The sequence below is a fragment of the Natator depressus genome, chromosome 25 (genome assembly GCF_965152275.1).
Source record: "Natator depressus isolate rNatDep1 chromosome 25, rNatDep2.hap1, whole genome shotgun sequence".
Classification (NCBI taxonomy): Eukaryota; Metazoa; Chordata; order Testudines; family Cheloniidae; genus Natator; species Natator depressus.
The window spans coordinates 9,119,410-9,142,639 of record NC_134258.1 but is presented as its reverse complement, the minus strand read 5'-3'; the positions used below and the strand labels follow the sequence as shown (position 1 = coordinate 9,142,639).

General features: G+C 44.2%; 1 protein-coding gene across 1 annotated transcript in view; it reads right to left on the bottom strand.

Moving 5' to 3' along the window:
* KDM4B (lysine demethylase 4B) overlaps positions 1-23,230 on the bottom strand; it is a 210,431-nt gene that overhangs the window by 63,407 nt on the left and 123,794 nt on the right. The window contains exons 14-17 of the mRNA XM_074939369.1: positions 16,238-16,758; positions 9,325-9,445; positions 6,880-7,058; positions 3,508-3,730 (exon numbers count right to left, since the gene is read on the bottom strand). Coding sequence (XP_074795470.1) covers positions 3,508-3,730; positions 6,880-7,058; positions 9,325-9,445; positions 16,238-16,758 — 1,044 coding nt within the window. The remainder of the gene's footprint in view (positions 1-3,507; positions 3,731-6,879; positions 7,059-9,324; positions 9,446-16,237; positions 16,759-23,230) is intronic.

Here is a 23,230-nt window from a genome sequence, read left to right as displayed (position 1 = left end):
AGTCTTCATGACTGAGGATGTTAGGGAGATTCCCAAACCAGAGCCATCTTTTGTAGGAGACAAATCTGAGGAATTGTCACAGATTGAAGTATAACTAGAGGAGGTTTTGGAATTAATTGAGAAACTTAACTGTAACAAGTCACCGGGACCAGATGGCATTCACCCAAGAGTTCTGAAAGAATTCAAATGTGAAATTGCGGAACTATTAACTATGGTTCGTAACCTGTCCTTTAAATCAGCTTCTGTACCCAGTGACTGGAAGATAGCTAATGTAACACCACTATTTAAAAAGGGCTCTAGAGGTGATCCTGGCAATTACAGACCGGTAAGTCTAACGTCAGTACCGGGCAAATTAGTTGAAACAATAGTAAAGAATAAAGTTATCAAGACACATAAAAGAACATAAATTGTTGGGCAAAAGTCAACATGGTTTCTGTAAAGGGGAATCATGTCTTACTAATCTATTAGAGTTCTTTGAAGGGGTCAACAAACGTGGACCAGGTGGATCCAGTGGACATAGTGTACTTAGATTTCCAGAAAGCCTTTGACAAGGTCCCTCACCAAAGGCTCTTATGTAAATTAAGTTGTCATGGGATAAGAGGGAAGATCCTTTCATGGATTGAGAACTGGTTAAAAGACAGGGAACAAAGTGTAGGAATAAATGGTAAATTTTCAGAATGGAGAGGGGTAACTAGCAGTGTTCCCCAAGGGTCAGTCCTAGGACCAATCCTATTCAACGTATTCATAAATGATCTGGAGAAAGGGGTAAACAGTGAGGTGGCAAAGTTTGCAGATGATACTAAACTGCTCAAGATAGCCAAGACCAAAGCAGACTGTGAAGAACCTCAAAAAGATCTCACAAAACTAAGTGGCTGGGCAACAAAATGGCAAATGAACTTAATGTGGATAAATGTAAAGTAACGCACATTGTATACTTGGAGTTATTTTTTCCATACAATATGATGGGGGCTAATTTAGCAACAACAAGTCAGGAGAAAGATCTTGGAGTCATCGTGGATAGTTCTCTGAAGACGTCCACGCAGTGTGCAGCGGCAGTCAAAAAAGCAAATGGGTTGTTAGGAATCATTAAAAAAAGGGATAGAGAATAAGACTGAGAATATTTTATTGCCCTTATATAAATTCATGGTACGCCCACATCTTGAATACTGCATACAGATGTGGTCCCCTCATCTCAAAAAAGATATACTGGAATTAGAAAAGGATCAGAGAAGGGCAACTAAAATGATTAGGGGTTTGGAACGGGTCCCATATGAGGAGAGATTAAAGAGGCTAGGACTTTTAAGCTTGGAAAAGAGGAGATTAAGGGGGAGGGGCGGAGAGATATGATTGAGGTATATAAAATCATGAGTGGTGTGGAGGAAGTGAATAAGGAAAAGTTATTAATTGTTCCCATAATATAAGAACTGGGGGCCACCAAATGAAATTAATGGGCAGCAGATTTAAATGAAATAAGAGGAAGTTCTTCACACAGTGCACAGTCAACCTGTGGAACTCCTTGCCTGAGGAGGTTGTGAAGGCTAGGACTATAACAGGGTCTAAAAGAGAACTGGATAAATTCATGGAGGCTAAGTCCATTCATGGCTATTAGCCAGGATGGGTAAGGAATGGTGTCCCTAGCCTCTATTTGTCAGAGGGTGGAGATGGATGGCAGGAGACAGATCACTGATCATTACCTATTAGATTCACTCCCTCTGGGGCACCTGGCATTGGCCACTGTTGGTAGACAGGATACTGGGCTGGATGGGCCTTTGGTCTGACCATTCTTATGTTCTTAGGATTGTAAGTGGCTTACTTGGCAATTTCTGGGTTCCAAAGTATGATGTACATAAATGGTACTTTACATGCCCATAGGGTCAGACTCCTTGCACTGACAATGGCCAAAACAGGTAAAACAGCAGGCAGAAAGAAACTAAGATACCTCCAGAAGCAGGATCTGCTCAAAGATATCTGCTCTGGAGTTTCCTCATTTCTAACAGGGCATCATCACTGATAACCACATGTAAGTGCAAAACTAGTTAGAAGTAATTTCAACCTGAATCCCCATGAATATGATGTACAGTTGGTATATTCATACTGCACTCTCTCTGTAGTAATAGCATGGGAGATAGAATTCTTAACGCACTTTTTATTCCCTTTTCTTCCATTCTGCTCCCCATGTAACTCACCTGGAACTGCTGGCACCAGTACTCTTTTTAACACTAGCAAAAGGCTCATTGTCTGCCCCAGCTGTGCAATCATTCAACAAAGATGGCCATTTCTCTTGGAGGATTCTCTTATGGAAGCGCAAGTGTAAAACTGGCCAGGAATCATTACATTACACGGTGCAAGTGAGCAAGGAAGAGGTATGTAATGAGCCATGGCTCCACTCGTTGCTGCTTCAATCAGGTGGTTTTATACTTTTCATTTCAAAAGATCTCCGAGAATGATGCTCTGTCGTCTTAATTGCTGAAGGGAGATTTCAGGATTCTATTTCCCACCACAGCAAAAGGATGCAATATCCTGTTTCAGTAGTGCAGATGGAGGGGCGGGGGGGGCGGCAGAAGGACTTTAGACACTGGTTGACCTTTAAAAGCTCCAGTCAGTTCCCCATAGTGGCCTGGGAAGAGAGTATGTCAATGGCACAAGTTTTGGGAGAGAAATTTAAGAACTTCTTTGTCCTCATGAGACCCTCCGGAACCCAAATTACCATTCTGTTCATGCAGGCTTTGAGAAAGCCAGTCTGTAATAGATGTGTCACAAGGAGAAAAGTGCCCAATAAAATAATGGACTTTCCTCTAAAAGATAGTATCTCAATGGGAGCCCAATCTATAGCTGAAAACATTTTAGAGGCTGAGCTGCTGTAGTTTCAGTTGCTATTGAACACTGCCCTTGGGGTTGTAACAGGGGACGTTCCCAATCCACTCTAGAAATGGAGGCTGACGCACTGCAGTGAATGTACCTGTTTTCGCTTCCTCAGGTGTTTCCCCGTGAGCAGCTTTTAATCAGTACCATGCCTGATCACACAAGCTAACGATTTCTACTTAGCGTCCCCCACCTGACTTACATGTCTAAGGTGGCATTGCTGTATTCGCCTGGCTTCCACATCCCCTGGACTCACCAGCATGGCTTAGGGAGAGAGGCTGCACATTGGGAGTTTATATGAAAGAAGCCTGCATAAGAAGGGAGCTTCCATCAGGCAGGACCTGATCTCTCCCTTATTCGCTCTCCCTCCTTCCCTCTGACCAGAGAAAATAATTCCAGGGGGAGCAGAAGAGGAACAGAAAGCAGATGTACAGATATATGCAAGGATGGTCATAGCTAGGACAGACCTGAGAACACAACGAAGAGGAAATGTATATGCATATTAGTATAGGACCTGAAGAAAGGGAATGTGGCAGGAACCGCAGGCATGTCCAGAAAGTGTCCAAATGCAGAAAGCATAGGTGTAAAGGAGCTTACAAGTGTCTGAATGCCCAGAGCCCTTAGTGGGGAAGGAGGAACACTCACTTGCATGAACCTGCAGGCAGCACTTGGCACAGGATATCAGGAGGCTGGTTCCATCTTCTCCAATGTACGAGTTTGAAGGAAGGGGCTCTGTGTTTTCACCACCTGAGGTAAAGCACATCTCAGGGATCAGAGGCTTTGTCTTCTGTCCACACTTTGAAAGCTGGAGCAAGGAGGAGCTCTCCCCTGTGGAGACCTGGACAGACTCTTTATCCATCTGTAAGGACTTAAGAAGGAAAAGGAAACAGTGGTACACAGAGTCTCCACTTTGCCCATCCACCAACTGTTCTAAAATTCAAAGAATATTGCCCTTGTGAAAAATCAATCCTCACTAGCTCATGCTGTTTGCAACCATGCAACAAGTGCTCTTATCCAAACTCCTAGCTCACATGACAAGAATCTTGTCACTCCCCTCCGTTCCAACAGGATGTGCCCTGGGATTTGTCGTTTGGTTTGGAAGCTCAGGGAGGCTCATTAGAATAATGAGCAGCATTCACTATTTTTGTGTTTATACTTTTATAAAATAAGATCAAATCCCCAAATGCTGCAGAAGAAGAAGATTTCAACAGAATAAGCAAGATCTACCCTCCCCTTCCGCAGCCTCTCCTGTTCTTTCAGCAAGAATTTCTTCAGAAGGACATTTAAAGGTTTCTGGTAGTAAACCAGAGTTAAAAACAATAGATTAAACAGCCAAGCTGCACCCAAGTCTCCTCACAATCCATTATACAGCAGCATCATGCAGTCCTGGAGAGAGACTTTATTTCCTGTCTGCAGAATAAATCAGGGATTTTTTTTAAAACACGCATGCCCCAAGTGAACACAGAGCTGTTTCTGGCTCCATGTGCCCTACTTATGCAGGGACAAACTGGGGCAGAGTTGAGCAAATAACATATCTAACAAATTTTGCCTTCCTGCTCATGAAATATCTGGAAGCAAATTGAAAATTCCTTAAAGCTGATGTTCAAATTCAGTGGATGGAATTTTTACTCTAATCTTACTTTTTGCTTGTGAATATTCAGAAGCCTGGATGCAGTGCTTCAATGCAAGTGGTCAGATGAATAGCATTGTATGTTTCTGTTCCCTGAATGGATGAGTGTGCTAGGATTTCTGGTGCAAAGATTTGCATGTGTGATTTTAAATACCAGTTTTCAAAACACTACTTGAACTCTAAGGGAAAGCAACACACACACATGTGAATGGGGCTAAAGCACATTTGAACAAAAAAATACTGCACTAATCATATATTTTTTTTTAAAAAGTCACCCATATCTGCTGGGACAGCAAGAGGCCCACTAGGATTTTTATTCCCAGTGTTTTAAAATAAAGGGGGAAGAGATTCAGTACATCTCTGAAAAGTTGATACCTTAGTGGAACTGGATGCGAGAAAATAGAAGGCCATCAAACTAGTAACTGGGGGATAGGATGTTGGAACAAGCATATTTAAACTGATAAAAAACGCTCTTCTTTGCCATGTGATTCTGTCTCTACACCTATAGGGGGTGTGAGGGTAATTACACATGGCTGCATACAAATATATTCATACATATTTACACACACACAGAGTACCCTATTACTACAGGGCTACAAGGCTAACTCACGCTGAGTACCAATTCGATGCACATGCAAGTGCAGCAGCACTGTATGTATTAATGTCTGCTCCTGTAAACCACTACAGGACCCAAATGTGTCAGTGTGTTACTTCTTATTTTTTCCAATCCCCTTGAAACGAGCAGCTTTGGTATTTACGCCAGACACAGCTAAGTTATCAGCACTGTGTACGCCATGCACAGAAGAATTTAACATCTTGAGAGGCTTTACGAATTTTGGATGCCTCTCATCCTGTGTGGTCTGATTTATAATATACACTTGATAGGTGGGGCAGGGTTAGATTTGGTTCCCAATGTTTTGCTTGGCAATGACTGCCAAGAAAATCTGCATCTTAAACCCAAGTTCCCATAACTTTAAATCCCAGCAGCCTCTTATGGCAAGCGAGGGAGACTGGACGTGCCCAGAAAACCTTTCTGGGTATTATCTCTGATTTCCTCAAATGATTAGAAAATGAAAACAAATGAGACACCATAAAGATTTACATATGCATATCTCCTTTCTGCTGCCTTGGACAGTGCCTCCTGCATTACACTAAGCTCAGGCTCCAATCATTAATTTTTAAAACCGAGACCAACACCATTGCTCGTGTAACTGAAATGTTACAGCTGCCTGTATTAGCCTGGGAAAAGAGGGATCCTGTAGTGTATGTTCAATTCAGTAGCACTGAGGTTGGCCTCTCCTAGGTAGGGACAAAACCACAGAAGGACCTGACATTACTCTCGGTCAGCATTTTGCAAATCCACCCTCAAATTTCAAACAACCTGGCGAGCGTAAAAACAGATCCAGGTAGATTCCTCTTTCAATCAGGCAGAGTGTCTCAGGGTACATCTACACTATAAAAACCAAAAAACCTGCGGCGGCAAGTCTCAGAGCCTGGGTCAACTGACGCAGGCTCATGCTATGGGGCTAAAAATATTAGTGTAGACATTCCAGCTTGGGCAGGAGCTTAGGCTCAGAAACCCAGTAAGGAGGGTTCTCTCAGAGAAATGTCTACGCTGCTCTTTTTAACACTGCTGTGCAAGTCCCTCAAGCCCAAGTCAGTTCACGCAGGCTATGAGACTCTCTGTTGTGGGTTGGGTTTTTTTGTTTTGTTGCAGTATAGATGTACCCACAGAGAGCAGAGACTGCTTTCTCTTTAGGGACCCCTGAGCTGCACCTACTCAGCTTGAGAAGTTGTCAAGCTCCGAATGTTGATTGAGGAAGAGGAGAAAAAGCATGTGGTCCACCAGTTTTTAGGAGAAGGGCAAGTTTTGCACAGTCCTGGTGGCCTTGTGTAGACAACATTAATAATAATAATAATTTGCACTTATCGTGTTCCCCATCAGAGGATCTCAAAGAGCTTTGCACATCAGTTCTCACACCATCCCTCTGAGGTGGGCAGTATTCCCATTTGCAGATAACGTAACTGAGGCAGAGAGATTAAGTGAGGTACTGAAGGTCACACAAAAATTCTGTGGCAGAGCTCAACACAAGACAATCTGAGGTTAACGGCATACTCCCTTGTCATGGAATTTCTGTTTTACTTAAGTAAAATTAAAAATGAATGCAAGGTAAGATGAAAAGCCAATACGCTTTTCCCACTGTCTCTGCTATTTCCAGATACATCTCTATGGCACACAAACCTAGGGTTCTGACTTATCAATTTACAATAAAAGCCTAGATCACCACACCAACACCATGAAAATAAACCCACACTAATCTGACTGAAATACCCACTATGCCATACCCTCCACTGACCCACCCATCCGCAGCAGTATCCGAAATTACCTGGTTATAAGGGTAGAAGAGGGTACAGACAGCACAGTAGGGCTCACTCAGGGCAGCAGCTGCATTGAATTTTCGCTCAGCTGGGAAGTTATGTGCTTTATTCTTCCACTGCAGGGAAAGTAAAGACTTCAAAGCCTCTGGGTCACTCACATCCTCCTCCCCGGAAAATGGAAACGTTTCTAGAGTAAAATGAGCAATGGGAAGTGTCTTCAGTACAGACGAAATGCAGCAAGAGGGTGTAAAATAAACACTCTAGTGACACTTCGGAGAAGTTAAAGAACAAACACTATCAGTTAGCTCTTCTGTAGCACTTTTCATCCGTAGGTGCCAAAGCACTTTACAAAACCAGCTATCATCATCTCCATTTTACAGACGGGGAAACTGAAGCGCAGAGGGAGAGTGACTGGGCCAAGCTCACATGACAGGTCAGTGGGAGAGAAGAGAACCCAGGTTTCCTGACCTCCTGACTCCCAGTCCCAGTGTCCATGCATTAGATCATGCAGCCTCCCCTAATTAAACCAAGTTCAAAGTGTGCAGTGCAGATCTATAGTAATCCCCTGGCCTCCAGGCAGTAGTTTCATCTTTCAGGAAACTACATGATTTGTTTGGTCAAGCCAGCTCCCAAGAGGGGTCTGAGTATCACCCAGTCTCCACCTGTGAGTGGCAACTCTGTTCTCAACTACCATCACGGGGTGCACTCCTTACCCACCTACAGATTTAAATCTTGCTCAAGAGGCAAGCTCAGCCTGGGTTCTAGTCTACACTTTTCTGCAACTATTCCCCCAACCCCCTTTCATCAACTGCAATCTACTGAGCAACCTTCATCTGCTTCTGGCACAGGTCTGACAGGCAGCTGTTTGTGATTAGTTTCTGTCAATTCTTTGCTTTCACAAACTTTTGACTGGGGCCCCAGGCATTCTGTGATTCTGCAGCTGTGGAATCCAATCCTTGCCTCAGTTTTGTGGTCCAGTTTCTAAGTATTCATTTTAAAATAGTGTTAGTCTCTACAAGTGCAATGAAAACTTTCCATGCATGCACTAAGTATAAACTAATGTAGTGTTGCCCAAGTCTGCAAACAGCCCAAAGCAATAGCTCTGAGCAGTGGGGAGTCTCCCATACATCTCCGTGCTATGTTAACTCTGAAGCCTAGTAACATACAAGGATTGCTTACTACTTTTCTGCTGAAGGTTTTAGCAGAAACATCCAGCTAATTTGCTTCTCCCACAACCCTAAACTTCTGCCCCATTTCCCCCCTACCTAGCTGCCAAAGCTTCCCCATGACAACTTCTACATATTCAAGTACATGGGGCATGCGGAAAAACGATCAGAGGCAGAGTAAAATATTAATTTATCATTACAATTATCACAAGGCATAGTATACCAATTGTATTATTCATCTCCTGATTTAATTCAGTGGAGACCACCCTTTTAAAAAAAACAAACTTCTGAAACTGCTGCAAGATTTCCAGCCTGCTGCACTGCAGGACCACAGGAACCAAGGGGCCCCGCAGTAAAGTCTAGGTCCCAGTTTGCTAACGAGGACCTCAGCCTTTGACGGTCTCCCCACCTAATTCCATTAATTCTATATGAGGATTACGGAGAGCATAGGTTCGTGACAGGAGCACTACACCCAAATGCAGTATTTCCCCCTGGCTAGGGATATGCCTACACTAGGAGCTAGGGGTGTGATTTCCCTGCTTGCGTACGCCTACATGCACGAGCTCTCATCCACCTAGCGCGAGTATAAATACCGGCGTAGCTGCAGCAGCTCTGGTAGCAGCAGCGGAGGCATGGCTTAGTTGTGCCAAACACATACCCAAGAGCCAGGGCAGGCATGTGTACATGGGCAAGGGAATTACACCCTAGCTTGTGGTCTTGACGTAGCCTAAGACTCCAAACTGCATGACCTGCGCTTAGCAGTGCAGCAATGACAGCTGTGAACAGAAGGCACTTCCAGGGAGCACAGAAACCTCCTTTGGACGGAAGTGTCAAGTACAGCTTGGCCATCTGAAAGTGATTTTGTAGGCAGGTATTTTGAAGTCCTGATCTGCCAACTGATGTAGCCATTTGAATAAGATCACAGAACTTGCCCGCCCTCCCTCCCTCTCCACTGCACCCACGGCCTGTCTCCGAACAGGAATTTAGTTACTCATTGCCCAGAGCATTCTCCCAAATTTCCCCATGATGTTTTCCCCCACATTTCCTGTAGTTAACAGGTCTCACCCAGAAAGTCAGAAAAACAAACTAGAGGTGGGTTTAGCATTCAGAAACACTTCCTTCCGAGTGTACAGGGGCCTCCACCGATTAAGCAAAATGCAGAAGAATCTCATGCCATGGTTTCCCATTAAAGATCACCCCAACGATTTTTCTGGGCTTGACAAGCCACTGGCTGTCTAAGCAAGTAGCCCCGGCATATCAGTATTCTGGACAGCCATTTGCACTCACCCTCATCACTTGAGGCCTCCTGTTTAACCACAGACAATGGGGAGCGGGTTGGTGGTTTGCCCAGTGGGTGACGGCGACTTTTCTTTATCTCCATCTTCATTTTTGAAAAAGCAGAAGTGGCCTGAAACAAACCAGAGCATGTTACATGGGAATCCCAGAATTCAGAAGAATGGGGAAGCAACAGAGGCCAACTCAAGCTAATTCCCCAGGATGGGGCCTTTAACCCACACAAGAAAATCATCATTGCCTTTGGGTCGGATCACCAAGGACCTCCCCACAGGTAATTTTGGTAGATAAGGCCAACACATTCCCATAAGATCTTGCCAGGTAAAGGTAAATGACAACATTTTCCTCTACCCAGAATAGCCTCAAAGTCAGATGGAGTTTGCTAGTTTCACTAGCCTCTGAAAGGTCTGATCAGTTATGTCACATGTTGCCTGCATTTCAGCTGGAAACCTAAATTCTTCCCTTGGGTGAAATTCTTATCTCGCTAGGGAGTTTCATCGTGCCCTTCACCACAATATCAAGGCAAATGAAGTCTGAAGGTATAGATCCTTGAAATCTACAAAGGAATTTTCTGCTCTTCTCCACTCCCTGGACAAGGTAGCTTTGCAAACACACCCACACCCCATCATCATCATCATGCTGGATGTAATGAAAGTGCTTTGTCAAAGAGTACGGTCTTGCAGTGAGCCTTTGAAGTGGTTACACTCCGGTTGGCCTTGTTGTGGCCCACTCCATTGAGGAGCTAGGGAGCTGCATTCTGCACAAACTGGGACATCTGGATTTTATCCACATTCAATCCCAGATACAGTGAGTTTCAGTCACCTATTCTGGAGGTGACCAAGGCCTTGTCTACACTAGAGCAAAATGAGATTGCAATGCCTTTCAATTGGTGGAACGTGTCCTTGCATCCACACAAAAATTTGCTGTAATGGATTGTTTGCTGGGCATCGATGATAGTTACCCTAAAAAAATTTTGTAGCAAGTCTCAATCAATGCTAACTCCACTGATTGAGCACCCAAGTGGACCCATTCCACTACAGCAGGTGTCTCACTGCTGTCCCTTAGTGCATCAGCCACTGCAAAACTGGCCTCTCTGGTCATTTTTCTGCACGCCATGGTTCAAGGATCAGCTTCACAGGAAACCACCTACCCATACACGTAGCATTGCCTGGAGTTTGATTACAAGTCATTTTCAGAGCAAGCGACTTCTGGAACAGTATATCAACTCTAACTGATTGCAATTGTTGTTGTTGTTGACGACATCGCCTTGTCCCACGGTAACAACAACAGGCCATGAAGTTCAAGAATGAATTCAACAACTTGCACAGGGTCGTTTGGTAAGGGCTTGAGTCATGGTGTCCAATCCAAAACAAATTTCACTTTTCTTATATTATACTCAAAATTGTGAGCAGGTGTTAAAGCCGACATCTTGGTCCCATCTCCATTGATTTCCACTCATGCAGTGTAGTAAAGACCCTCCAGTAAAGATGAGCCCATCATCATACTGGGGTGTTCCCAGAGAAATTCTCTGGCTAACAGGGCTCTGACAACCATATTCCCACTACAAAGTTGAGGAAGAGAATTCAGAAATATGATGCCTTGGTATTCTATTGCCTGGTCCCTGGAAAACCTTTACACTACCCCCTCACAGTGAGGCAATCAACATGCCCCTTCCCAGCTGGGAACATATCACAGGAATGCCATGGTCTGTATGAGCAGCTAGCCACACTGGCATCAAGCACTCAAAATGCTCAATGGCAGGAGAAAGGCAAGGATTTGAGACACGACTGGAAAACTAAGAACAACAGAAGTCACTCTGATGTTGCTCACATACAGTGTTTAAAAAGAAAAAAGTCCCAGATCTCCAGCTAAAGACTCACCACCACAACTTTGCTGTGGACAGCAGTGGAACCCTGGAGGATGGATCAGCTAGGATGAAAATGACAGGCAGGAAAACCCAAACACAGGGAGGGGATAGATGAGTTGAACCTTGTCAGCCAGGACCCCTTGGCAGTGAAGGCCATACAGAGTAATGCTGGCATTGCCAGATTACAACTCTAGCTTCTAAGCAGCTTAAAATCAAAGAACACGTTTGGGTTTCACATGGCTGCTACCATTAGCATTTGTGGAAGGGTAGATATAGCTACACAAGAACATGAACAGCCACTGCTCCATCATCCCCACCTCATTATGCTCCTTTTTTCCCTACAATCCCACCTCTACCATACCAACTCCCCCTATAATCTCCCAGTTCCTGCCAGATGCACCAGGCCAGGGGGAAATGGCAGGTTAACTGGCAGAGCTATGCCATGCAGCCATACCCAAAAAGAGAGGACAAGCAGCAAAAAATAAAACCAAATTAAAAAAGGTACAAAGAGACCACAAAGTAAGCAGCATAAAAACAGAAGCATTTTATTTCTCCAGCACAAACCACACAGACTGTGGCCAAAGCATTTACATCCTATTGTATCTGCCAGCCCACTTGCCACCCAGCAGCAGCTACACAGCATGCACTGGTAATCACAGTATCGACAGCTTTCTTTGGTATAAGGCACATACATTAGAGCACAAGTTGGCCTGCTCTGAAATTTACAGCACAGGGGGTTAGCGGTTCAAAGGCAGCATCATTGTCCTTATTATGGCATTAAGAATGAAAGTGAAGTGCATTCCATGCTACAGTAGTCAGAGGTACAGGCACCACGTGCAGCCAATCACAGCTCCAGCAACTTGTCGATTTTAGCCCTGATCTTCCTCCAGTCTGCAGCCACTATATCTGAGAAACGCTTATACAAAAGGTGTTTTAATCGGGCCACCATATTGCATGGCAAAGCATATTTCCCTCTGCCACCACGATAGCTAACAGTGCCTTGCCATTCCCTCAGCTTATCAGGGGGAACCATACGGGAAAATAAAGCTGCAGCGTATCTCTCCGGCTTGCCGCTAACTCTCTTGAATATTTCCCTTCGCTGCCTTTTGGGAATCCTCCTCAAGGTGATATCATCCAGGGGTAGGGCAGCCTGTAATAGGTTAAGGTTGTTACTGTATTTGTCATTCAAAAGTTACCCCCGCTTCCCCATCCGCCTCCCAAAACTGCTCCTGGACAGGGTTACGCAGCAGCCCAATACTGGGGGGCAACAGGCAATCTGCTCACCATCTGGGACAGCCTGTAATTGATCGTACTTCGTAACTGGAAGCAAGGGCGAGGTAGACATCAACATTCTGTTGCATTGCAAGGCCTCTGTGAAGGGTTATTATGGTTACTGGCTGTCGCGCCATTTTACCCTTTGACAGCAGTTGACTATTGGCAGCGGTTACCAACAGACAAGCAGTCCACCAACCTGGGCGATGACACCAAACTACCACCATCCCAGCCTAAGACAGAAAGCCAAAGACCCAGGACAACATGTCTGCTGAACTGATAGAGTCGCAGAAAGTTTACCAGCTGCAAGGGGAAAAGTTGTGACTCGTGGGCCTTGCTCTGTTTCTTCAGCATGATGATGATCCACACATGGACAGGTATATGAGGCAGGAACTTGTCTCCTGTAATTCCTTATCCCTCTCTCACCATTCACAGATATGGGAATTTATACAGGGGCATACCCAGGCTCATGGAAGAGATGTGTCCTCCAGGACTTTTTGCTATAGGACTCCCTGTTCCTGCCCAATATCCTGCATTTTAAAACACTGAAAATATCCCATATCGGGAGGCTCCCTTCTTCCCACCTCGTGATCCCAGCTGTATCAGAGACTTTTCACTCAAGACAAGGAGAACATTTGCGAACAGTGTTACATACAACTATGAAAAAAACTTGTCAGGTTTACCTCACAAAGCATTCTAAGTTTGGATGTTTATATGTTTGTGTCTTGGGGCATCAGATCTGCTCTAGTTAATACACTATTACATTTCAGAATATACATTAAGGCCATTTTAGAATTTGTCTATGCAGCAATGCATTGGGAAGGCAATGTATATTACTAGCATAACAGATTTCACTTCACTTAAGGACTTCAGTAACTCAACCAGAGGTTATAGGCCTATTACAGGAATGGATGAGTGAGGTTCTGTGGCCTGTGATGTGCAGGAGGTCAGACTAGATGATCATGATGGTCCCTTCTGGCCTTAAAATCTGTGAGGCTATAAAAATAACCTACCCATCCGCCCTGGGCGCACACACATTCCCTTCCTCATTATCTTCATATAGCAAATATATACAGAGGTCACGACATACTGACAATGAAATGTAGTCCCTTGCCCTGTTTTCAGAATAGGTGCACAGAGCATCCCTAATCCAATCTCTCCTGTTGGTGACTCTGCTAACAGTAACTCTTGCCTCCACATCTGCATGGCCGGATGCAAGGTGTCTAGGACAGTATATTCCAGTCATCTTTAAATATCTTTCAGGTATATTGTGCAAAACACAACAACAAGCAGAGATAATAAGGAAGTTTATTCAGACAGTTCTGGCAAGGTGGCCTTCAGTCTATCACTGACTCCACTGATATCCTCCATTTCCTCAGGGTGTAGTTGAGTCTTCCACTCCCTTGAGGATGTGTTTTCATAAACCAGGGAAGCACATATGCAGAATAGCATTAGAGACAGCCATTTCACTAATGTCAATGCAACTGCACGGAACAGAGGTCTAATTTTTGGTCTTTGTAGAAAATGGATGAGTTTGAGACTCATTAGAATCCTCCCAGGCCCGCCAACACAGATATGCATGAACTGACTACAATGAAATACCGTGATCTGCATCTCAGGAGTGCTACCTCTTGTTAAAGCACTTTAAGGCTTTGCTGAGATATCAACTGTGTTTCATCAATGCACTGATACAACTGACCAAATAACAGTTCAAAGCTTGCTATAATGTCCTGCACACTGATCACATGCCTCTTGCAGTACATGGTCACATGCACCTCTGTCACAACAGTGGCTACAGTGGACTTATGGACCCCAAACTGATTCCTTACTGTCTGATAGCTGATCGGAATAGCTAGCTTGCACACTGCTATCACTGAAATCCTACATCAGCCTGGAGAAATGAGCATTCTAGTGTTGTAATGTCAGGGTAAGCTCAGCACAGAGGTCCAGGAAAGTCTGTCTTCTTCCTGAAATTCTGCAGTCACCACTGGACATCCCAGATCACAAGCACATTCTGGTCCCACCGCTTTGTGCTCATGCACATGGTCCAAAGCATCTCTCCCCACCATTGGAAACTCATTCAGGAATAAATCAGAGAAATGTACTCTGAAAGTCCAAGGTGACAGGGGACTCCAGGTACCCTTCTTTTGGTCTCCAACACTCAGCATGAGGTCTTGAAAAACAATCCACTGCATCTTAGCAGCTGCCTCATGGTAGCTTTTCCTAAACTCAAGCATAAACCTTTCTTCATAGGTGAGGGACACACTTGAGAGTGTTTGTGCTAGCCTACACGTTCCAAACAGTCTGGAAATAATACCGGCAACAAGGTAAATACTGGAATACCCCACAGCCAATTACTGGAGTTTCCTAAAGACTAAGGGAGTTTAACCCCTCCCTCCCACAACTGTCCTTGTCCTCAGTGGCATCCCACAATACCTAGCAAATGTTACCCAATATGGCACGATGACAGACAGCAGTACTGGGAACTCAGATACATTCCTAGCGGGCATGGCACCTCAACCAGCACAGCAGCAAAACTGTAGGGGTCTTTAACTTGCTGGAACATTACCAACGTGGAAATACTCACATGAGCAGCTGAGCAACTGGAGATAAAACCAACTATTGAAATACCACTGATTGGTTTCTCTAGTGTAGACAAGGCCTGTGGCATTGTTCATTGTGGCAAGCTTCTCATCCAGGGGGGGAAAAAGGCAGAGTTTCCTAGCAAGCTGAAGGTGAAAGGTGGTGGCTTTTGCGCCACTGATTGCTCCTGTTCAGACAAGACCCAGTGTTGAGCCAAACAGGATCCCAGGGCTTAGCATCTCTTTGAAAAACCGGGAGAGGGGCAGAGGACAGAGTCTCAGCAAATTCTTAAAAACATTCCTTCTTCCAACCAGCATCACAAAAGCCTTTTCTTAGATTTAGGTTCAGCGCACCACTTTCCACCACACAACAGGCCATCACAAAGCTGAATCAAAACCTTGCTAGGGTAAAGTTCTATAGAACCAATCAATCTTCCAGAGGATCTAGGTACTTCAATTCTTGCGGCTATCCCAGGTGCAAGGGAAGTCCCCGGAAGCATATGAGGCTCTGCACAAGATGCAAGACCCTCACTGAAAAGCTTACACTCTAAAGGCACAAGTGGGGCACAGTATATTCCGTAGCTATACAAGAGAACAAGATACAATGCTGCACAACAGAACACGGTATTTTGTTCCACTGTAGAACATGGGGAATGGTCCTTAAAAGCTCAAATAGACACAGCAGAGTCAGATTTGGGGGATGAAAAGAGGGAGAACCCACATGGCCGGAAGTAAGTCCTCCAAAGCAGTGGCTCTCAACCTTTCCAAACTATTGTACCCTTTCAGGAGTCTGATTTGTCCTATGTACTCCCAAGTTCCACATCACTGAAGAACTAGTTGCTTACAAAATCAGACTTAAAAATACAAAAAAAAGTGTGTCAGCTCACTATTACTGAAAAATTGCCAACTTTCTCATTTTTACCATATAGTTATAAAATAAATCAATTGGAATACAAAGTAGCCTGATGTACACCTCCTGGAAGACCTCTGTGTAACACTAGGGGTACATGTACCCCTGGTTGAGAATCACTGCTCCAAAGCATTACAGAACTCTAGCTCAGATCCCATGATGCACACTATTGTCCCACCAGGACTTTCCCTGGAAGCAATATTTATTGGTCTCCTGATAGTCAAAGGTTACTTACATCAGCAGCAGGTGCTACAAAGCCCTCCTTCTGGCACATACCTGTAAGTCACTGACCTCAGTGGCAACATCCGCATTTTCTGCTTCTCCGCTCTCCTCCTCCTTCACAGTGAGCTCCAAAGGGACCACCTGCTCCCGCCAAACCTGGCCCTTTTGTGTGGCAAACTGCTCAAAGGCCTGCTGGCAGGATATGCGCTCCTTTTCAAAGACCACCTTTTTGGTCCGTGGAACCACATAAAGCATGGGAATGATGGGTCGGGGCTTAAAGTCATCCTCCTCGCTTGGCACCTCTGAGGGCAGGACGATATTGAGGGGAGCAGAGGGTAAGCTCTTCTCTGCCATGGCTGATGCTGGTGCTGCTGCAGGAATCAGTGGCCGGGCTGCTGGTGCCTCTTCCCCTGCTGGTTGCTGCTGTGGCTGTGGAGGCAGCGGTGGCAGCTGCTGCGAAGGAGGCTGAGGTGGCTGCAGGTGATGACTGTGATGGTGGTGGTGCTGATGGTGAGGGTGCTTCTTCTTTCTCTCACCTTTTACTTTTGGGGGACGGCCCTTTACCTTGCTGTCTCCTGTTAAAGAAATGGGCAAGAATCAACTTCCCATGCTGAAATATGAGGACATTCTCTTATTTCACCCTCCCCCATGTACAAATGAGTTTAATGTTGGTCAAAAAACACTGGATTAACAGGACAGGCAATAGAAACCCCATCGTCTTTGGAAGAGGTGCAGCACAGGCATTGGCCACGCAGGATATACCATGCTGACCCTCAGCTCTGACGCCGAAGGACTGGCTCTAGAAATCAGAAGCTCACTTTGTGCCAGTGGCCTATTCAATTTTTGACCTGCCTGCCGAGACTGCCAATGCAAACGTCAATTGGGTCAGAAGACACCCGTCCACCAGAAACTGGACTGAGAGCTTCAAGGTTCACATGCACATTGTATTAACATAATACCAGTCACAGGCCTAGGCAGAAATAGTGATGTCAAGGTAACTGGAATTCTGATCCTAGAACCCAGCTTGACTGGGTTACAGCACTGGACTAGAAGATTAAGCGAAGGAAAGCTCTGCCTAAAGTAACTCCTCACTTAAAGTCGTCCTGGTTAACGTTGCTGATCAATTAGGGAACATGCTTGTTTAAAGTTGCACAATGCTCCCTTATAATATTGTTTGGCAGCCACCTGCTTTGTTCACTGCTTGCCGAAAGAGCAGCCTGTTGGAGCTAGCCGGTGGGGGGTTGGAACCAGGGTGGACCGGCAGCCCCCACATCAGCTCCCCGCTCCCCTAAGTTCCCTGTGTGGCAGCTGCCCAGCAGGCTGTCCCTCCCCCCACTGCCCTGTGCTGCTCCTGCCCTCTGCCTTGGAGCTGCTCCCCGAGCCTCCTGCTTGCTGTGCTGGGGGCGGGTGCTAATGTCAGGGTGTCCCCCTTCCCCCTGCTCCTGCTTACCCCTTCTCCATATAGAGCAGGGCAGGGACACGATAGGGCTCAGGACAGAGAGAGCTTGCTGTCTGCAGCTGCTGTCTCAACTTCCTGATATACTTAAAAAGGCAGTGTATTTAGAGTGGTGTCAGCATACTTAAAGGGGCAATGTGAATCTCTCTCCCACACACAGGGTGTGTGTCTGTCTGCCATGCTGTCTCCCCTCCCTCCATTTGTGCTGCCTTGTAGAGTATGAGGCTACATTAACAACAAATTTGTTAACCTTTGAGGGCTCAGCCAAATGCTAGTTCACATTTAGCAGTAAGGCATTCCCTGGGAAATATCCCACCCTCTATCTTCACCACCATCATTGCTGTGTACAGTATTAAATTGTTTGTTTAAAACTTATACTGTGTGTGTGTGTATATATACATACATACACACACAGTTTTTTGTCTGGTGAAAAAAATTTCCCTGGAACCTAACCCCCCCATTTAGATTCATTCTTATGGGGAAATTGGATTCACTTAACATCGTTTCACTTAAAGTCGCATTTTTCAGGAACATAACTACAACGTTAAGCGAGGAATTACTGTACTTCCCTCACTAGCTATTTCACATGGTTTCTCATTTGCCTTACTATTCAGTGGGGCAAGTGATAGTTAGCAGAAGCCAATATACCAATGTCAGAAAATCCTTCCCACTTAAGGAAGTGTATGAATCAAGGCACTAAACATCTGAGCATCTCACTTCTTGGCACCTTGAGAAAACCTAAGCTGGAAAACATGGCCATTTGGCCCCAAAATCCCACAATTAAGTCACATGTAACTAGGCCTCTATTTTAGGATTCTGGTTTGATAGGGTCATAGTCCAGAGGTGGAAGGACAGTTCTGCCTTTGACAAACTCTGAGCAGAATAATATGTATTTGGAGGACTTCCATATCCCATTTCATGCCCCACCTCAAAACCATCCCCAATTACTGTCCCCTCCATGTAAAAGCATTGCTGGCATGTGAGTATTACTGTATATCCATTGCAGTCAACAATCCTGGGAAATGAAGCCACCTAAATCACTTTACTGAAAGGCTTCTCACGCCAGGTCCTTTAATCCATGAATCAAACACAGCATTGAACCAGATCTATTACCAACACCATCGCAGTACTGGCTACTGTTCTGGGCACTTTCAATGCTTGCTTTCACCTCTCCCTCCTGATGCAGCGCCATTCATTTTATCTCCATGCTGTCACATCTCTTACAAAGCAGTGACAGCACACAAATTCCCTGGGCAGATAGATGCCCCAATATTTTTCTAAAGAGACGGGGACCACCCATAAAATAGAGACCTTCTCTCCTCTCTCCCCACCTTCCCTCCCAATATAACCCTGTAAAACGATTGGGCCAATTTGATTTCAGAGCATTCCAGAACAGCCATGATTAAAATGCCTCCTGGGCCTTGGTGAGCGTCTCTGGGTCAGGATGGAAGATGTCTTGACTGTTTCCCTTATTGCATCTGCAATGAATTATGTTCCCTATGCTCACCCCTCCCCACATTTCATGAATAAAGTTATCAGTCCACACAAAGGAAAGTAAATAATAGATGTTCCACAGATGATGCCAGCCCGCAATTTGTTTAATAAAAGATTGTTTTTCAACTACAGCTGCTAGGGCTGGATGACTCTGTTGCAAAAGGTCACTCTCCCTACTAATAGGATGGGGAGGGAAGGGGGAAAACCACAACCTAGAAGTGGGAGCAGAGAAAGACAGAGAACTTTACCCTAATAATGGTTACCAACCAAATCCCAAGCTCAGAATCTGCCATTAAAAAGAGTAGCAAAACCCACTGGCCAGACTTAGCTCACTGCAGAAAATCAGATAAGCTGCCACTGAATAATGTGATACTGTGTAAAAATGATTAAACGCAGAGTAAGATGAAGCTGTAAGAATCCCTGCTGAAGTCTTTTAGGTGGACATCTAAATCTGGACATTTCCCAGGAGTGTGTGTTCTGAGGGTCTTATTTACACTAATTTATAAAAATGGCTACAAGGCCAGCCCAAATAGATATTGTTGTATTTGTGTAAGTAGCACTTCAGATAAACTGGTTTGTAGTATCACACAGAAAGCAATACTGAATTTCCTTAGAGAGAAAAACACATTGAATGAAAGTCAAATTGGATTTCTCCTCAGTCACACAAGAACAGATCATATTTACTCTATACACTCATAGAATTCTCTACCCCAGCAACAAAATGAAAGTCATTCACTGGCTTTGCTGACTTCTAAACAGGCTAATTTGATAGCAGCCAGTATCCAGGCCTATGTTTAAATGTTTACATGTTAAGAAGACAAAAGATGTCGTTTACAGGTATATTTGAAAGATACACCAGAATCCAGGAATAAGAGTGAGAGTTGAAGGGGAAGTCTGTTAATCAGGAATGCTTACAGATTTAGAAGAGGTTTTTATTTTTAAATCACTACCTTTTCATTACGATGGATTAGTGTAGGGACCCTGGGTAGCTATTCATTCACTGAAGATGGATCCAAATAGCACAGCAAGTAGACATGAAAACTTTAAAAATGCAATAGTAGTTTCATTTTTGGAGGGGAAGAAGGGGAGCTGGCTGGGGCGGAGGCAGGTAGAAAATGTACGCCAAGTTCAACGGCCATTACAGATGCTCAATACTTCTGAAAAATCAGGCTACTTATGTAGGAGTCTAACTTTAGGCATCCACATTTGAAAACTTTGCCGAGTACTGACTTCATCTGCTACTAAGAAACACCTATAAGCCCAAATACCTGCACTGGCACAGAAGACTGGAGACAGACATTAACAGCAGCAATTCAGGCCCAGCTGTAGTTGAATGCTTTTTAAGTTGTCCACAATACAATTTAAGGAACTATAAGATGGATGCTGCGGAGATAAAGGAAGAAGGAGGCACGCCTTGGGGCCCTATTTTACCCCGGGGTGTTTGCTACTTCCCACCATCCAACACAGATGTAATGAGCTTAAGTGGTGTTTGTATAAAATAAGTAAGAACTACTAATTATTTTTTAAGAAGGCTTTTAATGATTTTTGACTATAACAGCAGCAGAAAGAAAACAAAAAAAGGAAAACCAAAGCCCAGCACTGAATAAGAATTAATACAAAAGGCAGATTATACTGAGCAACCAGACTTTTTTTTTTTTTTTTTTTTTTTTTTTTTTACACTCCAGAGACTTACCCTGTATTCGTTCGAAAATACATTACCCTTCAGTCAGCCGCTTTCCACACTGGCCAGGTACAGACAGTTGAGAAGAGCACGTCCCTTCGGTTTAGGGGGTGTGGGTCAGGTTTTCCTTATGACCGAAAACACACACACAGTCCCGTGCCTTCGTCTTTTTTATCGGGTTTGGACGGCCGTGTTTTAGAACAGACCAACCAATCAGGGTGGGCCACATTGTTTATGTGGTTGCCCTAGTTGTATAATTGACGTGTATTTAATTTTCATGTCCAATTGTTAGTTGTCCATATAACTTAGGCCTATTTATTTTCTGGAGCCAATTAGATCTTAAATGTGGGTAATTTGGGGTTGATAAGTACATAGAAGTCAGCATAAATTGTTATCTGGTTGCAGCGCGTCCTAACCACAAGCTTAAGCTTTATTTTTGCAAGGCTTGCATTTTAAAGTATACGAAAGTTTGAGGCCTAACAATTGCAATACTTCTATTTCGTTCAAGCTTAAGAAAACAGCTGTTCAATTTATTCACAGATGCGTCAATCTAGCAGCACAGCAATCACAGAACCGCAATAGGAATTAGAGATGGGAGAAACTTAGCAAGTCTTTCTCCACTGCATCCCTCTAGTAATGCTGTATTGCGCCATGAAGTGATTTCTAGTGTTTTGTCCAAATCATTTTAAGTGTTCCAAATGATCGGGCTTTCATCTGTCCACTTTGGAGACTATCCCACAGTGAGAGAGACACTCTAGGAGTCATGGAGACATTTCATTGTCTCTTCCCAGTAACAGTCACTTTCATTTTCACTTTCTTAACTTCATTTCATTACCTCTTGGTGTGGACTCCATACCCTAAAACATTCCTCTCCATCCTTTATGTTTACACCCTTCAAATTATTTGTGGGGGAATCCAACTGGGTATCAAACTTGCAAGCAAACAGAAGCTGGAAGCGATACAAGAGTAGCACACTCAACCCTAGGGGAAGGAAGTACCTTCCAGTAGCCACGTGTGGTCAAATGAAGCAGCACTGAAATTTGACTTTTAAAGAAGAGTTTTCATTCTGACATGGGTGTCTGTCCCAAAGGATGCTAGAAAGTGATCTGAAATATCTTGCTGGTCAACACTACCTTAACACATTTTGATGTGGTGTTAAGACATGATTTTGCATCACATGACAGGACTACTGTATCCCAGGAACTTTATTTACCCCTCCCCAAACAAAGCTGGAAGAAAATAGGGTGACACTCAGTGATGTCCTACCTGACAATAAAATAATTCAAGATGACATGTCTACTGTGCTCTTGGCTGAACGGTAGTGTTCAGGTATTGCAGGGTCGCCTAATCCATTATTTTATAAACATATATAAAAATGTATTATTACAGGCACCAGAGGACATGGCAACAACAAATCATTGGCATGAACTTGAATTTTTTGCCTTTGGTCTCGGTCTCTGTGTGTGGAAGTAATTGCAACATGCAATAGGATTAATGTGGTTGTCTCACCTTTAAATGCAAAGTGGTGCACAATATACATATATAATCACTTCACAGTTAGCTGTCTCGCGGCTTCTTTTCACCTCAAAAGACAGAGTCCTCCTGCGAAGCACAGGAGTTTACATCCCAGCCCTGCAGCACTGATAACACGTACAGCATGGCAGACAGCACCTGTTGGTACATGTGTTACGTTCTTTCTAACTCACTCAGAGAGGAGCAGAGCTGTAACACTCTCTCCTTAATTTCTAGTCACAAGGAAATCTGCTAAGAAATTCTGAAAGCATTGATACTGAAATGAAAAATTACTAACAAAGCTTAGTCATAAAAGCCAAAGAGAAAACACTGTCAAGTTTCTGGGTGAGAAGCCCTTAAAACCACAGCTATTAATATTCAAGAAGTCCAAAACAACAACATGAAACAGACTTATTTCTTGAAAGCTGCCAGTGATCTCTGAAGAATCCCACTCTTCCTCCTCCCCCTCCCAACCTGCTTTGCTCCTCTTTTCTGGTATAAATGGAAAATCCCTTTACAACCAGACTAAAAATCAAAGCAAAATGAGGAAGCCGGGGTGGGGGAGGAGATAAGGAAAATAGGGGAGGAAAATATGCAACTACTCGCTCAGGTCAGCCAGGTGCTCTCTTCTGCACTCTGTACAGACTTCAATAGTAAACAAAGGAAAATCAAATTATTTAGTTGAAATCTGTATGAAGCTTCAGTACGAGAATGCAGACCATGGCATGCAAGAAGATGGGCAAAATCAAGTGTATTTAGCTTTTTCAAAAGCCCTAAGAAACTGCACTAAGACACTGACCCATTGCTGACAACGGTTATCAGCACAGTGGCCCCCTGAAACTGCACTGAAAACAAACAGACTAGCTGCTTGTCGAATTTTCTGCAATGGTTTTGAAAATGCCGT